General features: G+C 45.1%; 1 protein-coding gene across 2 annotated transcripts in view; it reads left to right on the top strand.

Moving 5' to 3' along the window:
* Positions 1 to 12493, top strand: part of TMEM131 (transmembrane protein 131) — a 3850119-nt gene that overhangs the window by 2405342 nt on the left and 1432284 nt on the right. For both annotated transcript variants that reach the window (XM_044072169.1, XM_044072168.1), the window contains exon 9: positions 121 to 271. In XM_044072169.1, coding sequence (XP_043928104.1) covers positions 121 to 271 — 151 coding nt within the window. The remainder of the gene's footprint in view (positions 1 to 120; positions 272 to 12493) is intronic.

Here is a 12493-nt window from a genome sequence, read left to right as displayed (position 1 = left end):
TCATGCAAGATACCTTGTGGTTGTCACTGCATCAGAATACATGTAACTGGGCAGCAAGTTTTAGCACCTTGTTTGTTTTTTCAGCTTCAATAATGGTTGTATTTTTCTGTTTTCTATCAGGAAATTCCACCATATGAAACGAGAGGTGTGATGAGGGCCAGCTTTTCATCACGAGATGCAGATAATCATACAGCCTTCATCAGAATAAAAACAAATGTGTCTGATAACACAGAATTTATTATATTACCTGTAGAAGTGGAAGTCAGTGCAGGTTTGTAGATCTCCTCTTTCTTATTTCATTTGTTTCAGACTTCTTTCCTTAGTTCACATTAGACCACTGATGATTTTCATTTTCACTCCTGAATGTGTAACACCATCATGCATTTCCTTCTTTGTTGTAAAACGAGTTTTACCATGGGCTGTCTTTCCATGGTAGTGACATCGGAGGAGGATGAGGGGTGTATTTGCTCTCATTGTGCAATATCTAGAACTGTCAATTAAACCATAGTGCTTTACGTATTGCGTTTTGTTGACAGGGTAACTTCCACTGAATAGTTAAGGTATGTTGCAGTGCCTGGGAGCCATAGTTTGTCTTAATCCAGATTTATCGTCTGTGATGTATCAACTGAGGCAGTTCACAAGGGCATGCTAAAGAAGCCATGCAGAATTTCTCTAACCATAGCTGCATTTACTTACAACCTGCCAGTTCTGTTTTTTTAATAACGTTTATCTATCTCCCCTGCCAGCATATCAGCCCCTTCATTACCCCATCCTGTTGTGGGGGAGAAGTAGTTGTTAGGGAGCCATCACCCTGGCAGCTTGGATGGAGGGCTTTTCTGCAGTAAACCCCTTCCCTCTAATGTAGCCAGGCACTGTGCCAAAGCAAGACTTATAGTAGTGCATGCTTTTAGGCAACTGGCCCAGCTACTGGAAAAGCTCACCCATATTCTGACACAACTTGCTTTGAGGGAAAGGTTAGTTTGGTTTTGGTTTCTTGTATTCTGTACCACTTTATTGACTTCTTCTATTTTGTATATTGTGATTTGTTTTCTTTGCACAATGTTTTATTTGTATTCTGCTTTTAAATGCATATAAAATAAGGAAGGAGACTGCAGCTGTGTCTGTTGAGTCACGTTGTATTTTCCCACCTTCCACCTCCCACCCTGGTGCTGTTGTGTTCTTAAACTCAACTGATGTCCTTCAAGAATGCAACTGCAGTCATAACATGTGGGTTGTCCTGCCTCAGGCAGCTCTCGGTCGGCCGGATTCCAAAGTCTGGGTCCGACATCGGCTGATATCGCATTTCTCTCCGACGTCAGAGCAGCTGGAGTACATAAGCATCAGCCGACGCCATTTTCTTCAGTCTTTCTTGCCGCGCGGTGCCCGAAGCAGAAGCAGTTCGCACGTGTCGGTCGGTCAGCTCCTGCATTCTTTGAATCCGAAGTCATCAAAAAAGCTAAGTACCCCGTTGGGGACCTTTTCTTGCCTCAGCCGATGTCAGAAATTACTGAAAAAGTTAATAATTGTCTGTCTTGTGGTAAACAAATACCTCATAAGGATTTCCACTCTTACTGTCTTCCTTGCCTTGGCCCAGACCACGACGTCTCGGCCTGTCGCCTGTACTCGCTTCAACAAGCGCACTCTCAGGCACCAGGCGGAGTTCGCTGAAGACTTTCGGCGAAAAATTTGAGTATACAATGCCGTCGGAGCTTCCAACATCGCAAACGCCCAAGAAACGAAAAGACCGGGACCGACATCCTCGGCCCGCGTCTACCACTGACTCCACGTCAAAACCTACCGCGAGTGCTCCGGTTCCCTCTGAGACGGTTATTCCACCGCTCCGAACCGAAGACACCGCAATACCGACGACTCCGATACCAGATCCAACGCCAGTTATAGATTTTCCTCCGGATACTGAAACCGAGGAATTGCCTGAGACCATTGCTGTAGATAAGGTCACTCCTGCACGTGGAGCTGCCAGGCCTCCTATGGCCATGTCTATTAAGGCCTACACTCGGGCTAAGGCAGCCAGCAAGACTAAGCACCTTACAGCAAAAACCTTGACTCAATCTACTCCTGAGACACAAATCATGTCTATGGCCGCAGACTTAATTTCCATGATTAGAGGTTCACAGGCCCATCCTGAGAGAGCATCCCAGCCTCCTCCAGATAAGAGGCCCCGGGTTGATCCCTCTGAACCTATCCCTACAGATGAAGACTCTGAGGACTCTATCCACTCCGAGGGCCAGGAAGACCTCTTTCAGACCTATGAGGACTCTGATGCAGAGGATTCCATTCCCTCGGCCTCCCCTCCTGAGGATATTTCTTTTGGGGAAGTTCTGCATACCATGAGGGAACATTTCAAGTGGCAAGGCCAGGAATATTCTGATTCCAGAAAGCGCCTTCAAATCTTCCTTAAAAAGCCCCAGCACAGGCCCTTAGCTATTCCTCCTGTGCTTGATGTTTTGGATGATCTTTATTCGGACTCCAGTGTTACCCCTGATTCTCTCCCTCCTGCTCCAGCCAAGCCAGACAGATATTACAGGGTCCCAGACACACATTCCCATTTGTTCAGGGCCCATACTGTTGATTTAGAATCTATTTCTCAGGGACCTAAGGGTGTTTCAGCTTCCAACTCTAAAAATCCCTTGCCTTCCAACAGGGAAGCTAGGTCATTAGAGAGATGGGGGAAAAAGGTGTACACCTCCACCACTTTATCTATGAGAGCTTTGAATTGCCTTTTTCATATTACAATATCAGGATTACCTGTTAGATGACTTACAGAAAACATTGGCCTCTCCTGACCCTTTAGACAGGAAGTCTTTGCAGGAAGCTGTACATAATTCTCAGCAAGTCAGCAATCACTTTCTGCAGTGTGGATATGATGCATTGGAAGCTTCATGTAGGGCAGCTATGACAGGGGCAGTTATTCGCAGATATGCATGGTTAAAAGAACAAACCTCTACCAGATCATGTTAAGGCAAAACTTCTGGATGCACCCTTGGAAAAGAACAAGCTTTTTGGTGCTAATGCTAAAGATGTGTTAAAGTCCATCGAGGAAAAAGCAAAATCAGTTCAGACGGTCAAAGATTTCCTCCAGGTTCAGCCACCCAGATTCAGCAGGAATTGGCCTTCAAAAAACTGGTCCTTTCCTAATCCTGAAAAATTTCAAAGGGGTAAAAACAGGCGTGGACGAGGAAGAGGACAATACAGAGGTCCCTACAGGGGACGACAATGGCAGCCAGCAAACCAAAGAAGTGACACAGGGGTCTCCCCCGCCCCTCAGACACAGTCTCAATGAATTTCCTCTACAACCGCCAACCAAGGAGCAAACAGAAGTGCCCTTGGGCGGAAAATTATCTCTGTTTTCAGACAATTGGCACAGATTGACAAAAGACAAATGGATTTTGGACATTATAGACCATGGTTACAGGTTCCATTTTCACACCTTACCCAGAAAACAGGGCATGCCAAACCTACCACAAAACCAAAGGGCAGAGGCTATCAAGCAAATTTCTCTGCTGGCTCAGATAAAAGCAATAGAAAGAGTACCACAACAAGAACAAGGCCAGGGGTTCTACTCAAGACTGTTCCTTGTGCCAAGAAAAGAAACTCAATGGAGACCAATTCTGGATTTGTCCGCATTAAACACTTTTCTCATAGTACCAAAGTTCAAAATGCTGACTCTACAGCAACTCCTTCCCATGCTGGGCAAGGGGTCTTGGCTGATTACTCTGGACCTCAAGGAGGCATACCTGCATGTCCCTATCAGACACAGCTGCAGAAGATACCTCAGATTTCTTGCAGGGCCAGAGCATTATCAATTCTCAGCATTGCCATTTGGCTTATCTACTGCGCCCAGAGTATTCACAAAATGCCTGGCTTCAGTAATTGCTCATTGCAGGCTCCAGGGGATACAAATTTACCTGTACCTGGACGACTGCCTTATACAAGTGGACGACAAACTGATGTTGACAAAAAACTTGAACTATGTCATACAATTACTTCAGGCTCTGGGATACACAGTCAACTTTCAAAAGTCAAGACTTCAACCATCCCAGCAAATAACCTTCTTAGGAGCCAATCTGAACACAGCCTCTCAAATGGCTTACCTGCCAGAAGACAAGCAAGAAAAGTTAACTCATTATTTCAAAGGTTTGGCAAAACTCACCCAGATGACTGCAAGGAGATTCCTACAGGCCCTGGGTTACATGGCATCCTGCATTCTCCTGGTTCCATTGGCAAGACTACACATGAGAAAGCTTCAGTGGTACTTAAAAAGCCTATGGTCTCAACACAACAACAACTTAGAGGCAACCATACCGCTCATTCCATGCCTACAAAAGGAATTCCTATGGTGGGCCTCGGTAAGCCAGGCAAACACAGGTATGTCATTCAAAAAACCTCAGATAACACAGACCATGACCACAGACGCCTCAGACATTGGATGGGGGGCGCATATGGAGGGCAGATGCATACAAGGACAATGGTCTCCAAAGGAAACACATCTGTATATAAACCAAAAAGAAATGCTGGCAGTAATGCATGCCATCGAGGCCTTTCGACAACAGCTACAACAAGGCCATTTACTGATGTGGACAGACAACACCACTGTGATGTGGTATATAAACAAGCAAGGGGGCACCCATTCCTACCCCCTTTGCAGACTGACAATGAATCTTTGGGAAAAATCACTGAGCCTGAACATACAGTTGCAATCCCAGTTTGTTCCAGGCAAAGACAATGTGCTGGCGGACAGCCTAAGCAGGAATTTCATAGATCCTCACGAGTGGAGGTTACACCCAAAGATCTTCACACAACTCATCTCGACATGGGGCAGGCCAGAAGTAGACCTATTTGCCTCTCACCTCAACCATCATCTACAAAAATTCTGTTCAAGGACATACCATCCACAAGCTTGGAAAATAGATGCTCTTTCATTCAACTGGAACTTCCTAAAAATCTATACATTCCCACCTCTGCCACTGATGACCACAGTATTACTAAAGATCAAAGCAGAGAGACCCAAGGGGATCCTAATAGCTCCAGACTGGCCAAGACAACACTGGTACCCACTACTACAGAGCATATGTCACAACAAGAAGTGGGTCCTTCCCCAATGGCCCCTACTTTTGACTCAGCACAACTTCAAAACAGTGCATCCAAACCTTCAGACACTGCAGCTGACAGCCTGGGAGATCCCATGAATAACCTCAATCTATCTCTCTCCAAGGAAGTTCAGCGGATATTAACAGAAGCTCAAAGACCATCCACCAGAAAGGTTTACTTGGCAAAATGGAAGAGATTCAGCATTTGGAATATCAGCAAGGGTCATGATGCATCAATTTTGAACATCCCACTCATCCTGGAATATTTGGCAGATATGCTTCAGAATGGACTCTCATATTCTTCCATAAAGATACATGCTTCAGCTATTTCAGCTAGATATAACACTGATCCACCTGTGTTTTCACACCCTTTGCTAATGCAATTCCTTAGGGGAATCAAGAACATTAAGCCACCAAGAAAGGCTCCAGTGCCAGCTTGGGATCTCAACTTTGTCCTAGAAAAACTGACCCTACCTCCTTTTGAGCCAGCAGCTTCAGTGGACTTACAATTCCTCTCATGGAAGACAGCTTTCCTATTGGCAATTACCTCAGCAAGAAGGGTTTCGGAACTACAGGCCCAAATGGCAATACCACCGTTCATAATCTTTCACCGAGACAGGGTCTCCTTAAGAACCAACCCTACTTTTATGCCAAAGGTGGTATCTAGGGTTTCTTTAAACCAAGCTATTCATCTGCCTGCTTTCTTCCCCAATCCTGAAAACAAAGGGGAAAGACTGTTACATACCTTGGACATTCACAGACAACTTCGCTACTACCTGGACAGAACCAAGACCAGTAGGAAGTCTGATCAACTTTTTGTAGCTTACGCCCCTGGAGTACAAGGAAAAGCAATTTCAAAACAGACTATTTCAAAATGGATTGGACATTGCATCAGATTTTGTTATTCCTTTCATGGGAAGAGTGTTCCAGCCAATGTCAGACCACAGTCCACCAGAGCTACAGCCACCTCTACAGCATTCCTAAGAGGGGTGCCTACAAAGGACATTCTAGAAGCTGCTACATGGAGCTCCGTGCATACATTCTCCAAACACTACAATCTCCCCCTATACTCCAGATCCAGAGCAGGCTTTGCTTCGGCAGTCCTGCAGGGTTTGATTGCCACACCATCTTTTTCCTAGAGCATTCCTCCTCCCCCAGCTAAGCTATGGTATTCTAATCATATGTTATGACTGCAGTTGCATTCTTGAAGGACATAGTACAGTTGTGTACCTACCATAAATGTAGATGTCCGATAGACATGCAACTGCAGTCGGATTTTCCCTCCCTCCATACCCCTCTATGCCTTGGGTCCACTCCTATCCCTGTTCCTCTTAGCTGGGGATATCTGTTATGGTGTATCTGTTTATTGCTTACTTATTTGTTTGGAATCCTGTTTTTTCCTTCCAATTTGATTACAGCCTTCCTTGGAGGGCACCTGGCATCTGGGGCAAGAAACACTGAAGAAAATGGCGTCGGCTGATGCTTATGTACTCCAGCCGCTCTGATGTCGGAGAAAAATGCGACATCAGCCAACGTCAGACCCAGACTTTGGAATCCGGCCGACCGAGGGCTGCCTGAGGCAGGACAACCCATATGTTATGACTGCAGTTGCATGTCTATCGGACATCTACATTTATGGTAAGTACAAAACTGTACTTTTTCTAGTTGCCTGCCTATTGTGTTCATTTGACCACATATCTCCTTCCCTCCCCCTTTCATTGTCTGTTGTGAGTAAGCACAAAATTATCATTTTGTGAAATCACTCCCCTTCAGCTATTTATATTTATTTCCCACTATATTCCATAGAACCAGAATACAAAGTGCCCACCCACTTTCAATCTTTCTTGCTGTTTTAAAAATAGTGGCTCTCCAGTTAGACAGCTAAAGCTTAAGTTACCCCCTCATTCTTATCTAACTGCTTAGTGCACACTACAGTGCTTAGGATTTTAACCCATTTTTTCCATCTTATCTTTAAAATCTGCAACATCTATTGCAAGACCACCAGTTATTGGAGAGCCCACATTCTGCCTCTCAGTAGTCATCTTGGGATTGGTGCTTCTGTATTCTTCTGGTGAGAGAAGGTGCACAAGGGCATTATTTCCTGGATACTGCTGATCCCCAGAAAGTCTGATAACTGCTTTATAGATAACTGCTTTATAGGTGACAGCTTGTAATTTGTGCTTATATTATGCTTCTGGTGAGAAAAGGAGCAGAATGTATTGATTCTTGACTCTTTCTGGTTGGGCAGTGAGTGTCTGTACTTGACATTCCTGGTTGTTCTGGTTGCTATTCAAGGCATCTACCAGGAAAAGGCTACAACAAGCCTACAAGACCCTTACACCATCTGGGACAAGACTGTGGATCACCAAACAGGCTGCGGCCTGCTTCTCATCTTGAGATTTGTGCTAATGTTTTGCTTCTGGTGAGAGAAGAAGCCAAGGGGCATTGTATCCCAGTAGAATGAAGTTGTAGTGAGACCAGCACTAGTAGTTGCCAGGCAGTAGCCATTCAAACGACTTCTCTCTTTTCTTCATTTTTGACCAGCTAATTCTTTGTTTTCAGTAGATACTGCTTGATATGTTTATAACTTCAGAATATTTGCCAAAATACTTTATCCTTAAAATTTCAGGGTCTGCTTGTTAGTTTCCCCTCAAGTGTTGGCAGTGCCCTGTATAGACACAGACACCTTGAGTGACATTTTTCTTGTAAAAGCACAATTGAAATTTCACCAATACCCAATTGCACACAGGACAACTAGTTTGCAGTGCCAAGCAGTCCCCAGAGTTGCAAACTGGATACTCATGACATTGCTTTATATTCTCACTCCAACTGTCTAATTGATAAAAAAGGGTCTCTTGCCATGGATATGAACTTTCCCCACTATCTCTGTTACTAGCTTGATGGATATGGGTATTCTGAGGCAATGTAGAAATTGACTCATGTTTACTAACAACCAGTTAATTCTCAAACAAACTGATATTGTATGTGAGAGATATATTTACACAATGTCACTGGAGGCAATGCTCTCACGTAAAAGTATCCTTAATGTTAGCAAAGTTGTCAGTAGTACACACGCTGCAACCATCACACACAATTCAAAACAGACATATAGACCCACATATGCCGAGGCACTTAAATGTAACCTTCCTAAACCCCAAAGACCTCCTAGATGAAGTACACCTAACGAATACTTTCAGCAGCCCTGAATGCACTCTTTCAAAACAACTCTTCAAAGTAAGGCAAGCCACCACGCAATCCAACATCCTGATCATTGGAGACTCAATTGTGAGATGCACTGATTTCCATCTCACTAGGCTCAGTAAGGAGAAAGTAACAGTCACTTGCTTATCAGGGGCTAGGAGCCACCACCTTATGTATGCACTCAGGTCATTGGACCACAAATATCAGTATGACTCAAACATAGTCCATGTGGGTGTAAATGACCTGAGATCCACCTCCCTGGACTATATGAAGAGAGACATTGTGTAGCTCTTGGAATATATGTCGCAGGCTGGTACGAGCCTATCATTCATCAGCATTTTACCTTCTCCAAGGATGATGCCACAATACAAACAACTGATGACTGACTTTGGATTAAGCACTTGGGCTTCAGACCAGTTGTTTTACATTAGGAAGGTTTGTGGCCTGCACTGTGGTGGCAGGACAGGTGGTTTACATCCTTCTAAGTTGGGAACTGCTGATTTTGGGCTCAGTGTCTGTTATTCTAAAAGTGTATTAGTTCTGGTTTAAGCACTTGGGCTTCAGGCCAGTTATTTTACATTAAGAAGGTTCGTGGTCTGCACTCTTGTGGGAGGAGAGGCTGGACTCTGCCCTTTTGAGCTGGGAATTTCTGGTTAAAGGCTTATAGTGCCTGCATATTTCAACTGTTTCTTACTGAAATTGGTACACCTTGTTTGCTGTAGCATAGACTAGATCCAGGCCTGCTGAATCTAGCTCTGTTTGTATGCGTGTTGTTTGTTTGCTTGTTATTTCCCTGAAACGCTAATACCACCTAAACTGCGGCTTTTCAGTGCTTCTGTGGATCCCTAGTGATATCTGCATTGCTTACTGTACTCATTTCCGTGTTTCACTTAAAAGAAAGTTACTGTTTGTCGTTTTTGCATTTAAGTTACATGTAACACATTGCATTTAAGTTACCTGGCACTTGCTCACTAAAGGCACTTGCTCACTAAAGCAATTATATAAGTCAGCACTAAAAAATTAAAAGCACTACACTCTCACAAAATCCTCTCGAGTACCTTGTTCCCCATTGGCCCTTTTTTTCAATTATAAAGGAATTCCCAATACTATTCTAGCATGTCCAAAGGTCAGTTGTCAGTCTTCTCTCTGGTCCAACTGGTGAATCTGGGAATCTTGAGGCAATGTTACAACTGCCTCATGTACACAGACAACCCTCTCCTCCTCCCAATAAATTCCAACACATGTGAGAAATGCATCCATATAGCCAAACTGGAGGCTAAGCTCTCTCAACTCAGTACTGGCGTAACCAGTCAGGAGGAGAAGGAAACCACACTCAGTACAATTCCAGTCTCACATAGACCTACCACGACAGCAGACCAAACACATAAACACACAAAAACATACTCTGAGGCTCTAAATAAAAATCTGCCTAAGCAGCAGAGACCTCCAAAGCAGACACCCAAGCAACCGCTACCCCAAAACAAAACACGTGCGACACATAGCTCACAAAGCCAGTGTGCCGAACAGTCACAGCCCTTAAGGCTAAACAACACACCTGATACACTTGTAATAGGTGACTCTATCATCAGGCACACTGGCGCCCGCTCACCAGGCTGAACAAGGAGAAGGTCACGGTAAGCTGCCTGTCGGGCGCTAGGATCCGCCACATAACACAAGCACTCAGGTCACTCCAAGGCAAGTACAAATATGACTCAGTCATTGTCCATGCTGGTGTGAATGACCTGAGACGCACTCCCTGGACTACATGAAAAGAGACATAGAGGAGCTCTCTGAGCATGTGGCCCAGGCCGGTATGACCCTGACCTTGAGTAGCATCTTACCCTCACCAAGAATGATGCCACATTATGAAGACAAGATGATCAATTTCAACAATTGGCTTAATTATTGGTGTCATTCAAAGGGGATCCAATGCCTGTCAGCCTGGGATGACATGCTCGATAAGCCACGATGCTTCGCTAGGGACGGCCTGCACCTGTCACCCCTGGGCTTTCGGATATTGGCAAAGGCTCTTGCTGCCCCCGTAGTGCTTTTTTAGGCAAGGCTCAAAAGACATACCCACCTCCATAGGTATCACAAGGAATAAGAAACTAAGAGTAATGCTACTCAACGCCAGAAGTCTAAACCTCAAGATGCACGCACTCGAGGCTCTCCTTAGCATGGAGAAAATCGATATCTGTGCAGTAACAGAAACCTGGTTCAAGGCTCCCAAGAGCACCCCAGCACTACCAGGTTATATCTCATACCATGCTTTTCGGCCCCAAAACTTGGACCGACCCACAAAAGGAGGGGGAGTATCAATATTCGTCAAAGATACCCACACCTCCAGGTTGGTGGCACAGCACGAAGCATCAGAGACTATCCACGTGCAACTAACAGTGGGTAAAACTGCCTTCCAGTTTATAGCCTGCTACAGACCACCCACCCTAACCCAGGAACCCCACTCGGCCTTCATGAGAACACTGGAAAATATGAAGGTCTCTCCAAACACCATTATATTGGGTGACTTCAACTACCCAAACATAGACTGGGAGCATTACTCTAGCTCCAACACCCTAGCCCAAAGGTTCCTAGAATTTATAAACTCAAATGCTATGGAACAACTTGTTACCACTCCCACAAGAGGGGAAAACATACTGGACCTGATCATCACTAACATGGGGACTCTATGCTCCAGACCAGAAGTGTATCCCTCACTGGTAAGATCAGACCATAAACTAATCTCACTGGATGTTCACATCCCGACACCACCCCCTGCCCAAAAAACCACAGTGAAAAACTTCTCTAAAGCAAATTTCACACTCCTCAAAACTGAGGTGGAATCCTTCAAAGCCCCCGGGCCTGTGGAAAATACTGCCCAGACCGCAGAATCCTTTATAAACACATTCTATGAACACCTTCAGGAATGCATGGATCAAGCGATCCCAAATAAAACCAAGACACAATCCTCCAAAGACAGACGTCCTGTCTGGTGGACCCCAGCCATAAACAAGCTATGCAATAGAAGGAGGAAGCTACTAAATGATAGAGCAAAATTCCAAAAAGGGAAGGCATCTCTGATCAGTATTAGCAAAAAACTACGGGCACTCATAAAATCGTCTAAGGCCAGCTTCGAGAGAAAAATTGCACAGGACACTAAGGATAATCACAAGGCTTTCTTTAGTTATGTTAGGAACCTGGGTGGTAATTCCCAGATATGCTCAGAATTAGTCCAAAATGACAAAAAATACACCGCACCCACAGACATTGCCAACATCCTAGCTGACAGGTTCAGCGCAAACTCCCCCCCCCCCCCAAAGGGCAAATATCTATTCCAGCAGAGTGCTGCCCCCCTGACATCTCGGATGCTCAAGTAAGAGCCGCCTCTCCAAAGCAAAAACACAGCATCAATGGGACCAGACGGTGTCCCGGCTGCCCTACATGAACTCCAAGAAGAGCTAAACCCAAACATAAAACTACTGTTCAATCTCAGCCTTACTACAGGATATGTACCCAAAGAGTGGCGTACAGCAACTGTGGTCCCTCTCCACAAAGGTGGTGCCTCAACGGATCCTGGAAACTATCGCCCCATAAGCCTGACTAGCTTGGTCTGCAAAGCTATGGAAAGGATAATCATGGACCTCATAAATAAAGATATTGGGGACCTACAGACACTGGATCCTACCCAGTTTGGCTTTGTTAAGGGCAGATCCTGCCTCTTAAACCTGGTTGATTTCTTTGAAACAGTCACCAAGGCCATTGACGAGGGAAGGTGGTCCACACAGCCTACCTGGACCTCGCAAAGCCTTCGATACAATACCCCACTGGCATTATAGATAAGCTCACCAGCTTAAATATAAACCCCTATGTCACTAGATGGGTTGCAAACTGGCTCAAGGACAGAACCCACATGGTTAGAATTGCTGGAGCCATGTCAGACTCCAAACCAGTTACAAGTGGCGTCCCACAAGGCTCAGTCCTGGGACCTCTCTTGTTCAGTATATATTTCTCGGAGGTACAGGCCAACACAGAAGGACTGTGGCTGACCAAGTTCGCAGATGACTGCAAACTGGGCGCCATAATCGACTCTCCAGCCGACACAAGCATCCTCCAAGAGGGCCTCATAGAAACAGACAACTGGTGCCAGAGCCATGGCCTCAAGCTAAACGCAAAAAAGTGTATAGTCA

Source organism: Protopterus annectens, chromosome 5.part0, assembly GCF_019279795.1.
Source record: "Protopterus annectens isolate FY-2018-M chromosome 5.part0, PAN1.0, whole genome shotgun sequence".
Lineage (NCBI taxonomy): Eukaryota > Metazoa > Chordata > Ceratodontiformes > Protopteridae > Protopterus > Protopterus annectens.
Note: the sequence above shows the minus strand (reverse complement) of the source record. Positions and strands in the feature narration are given on the sequence as shown.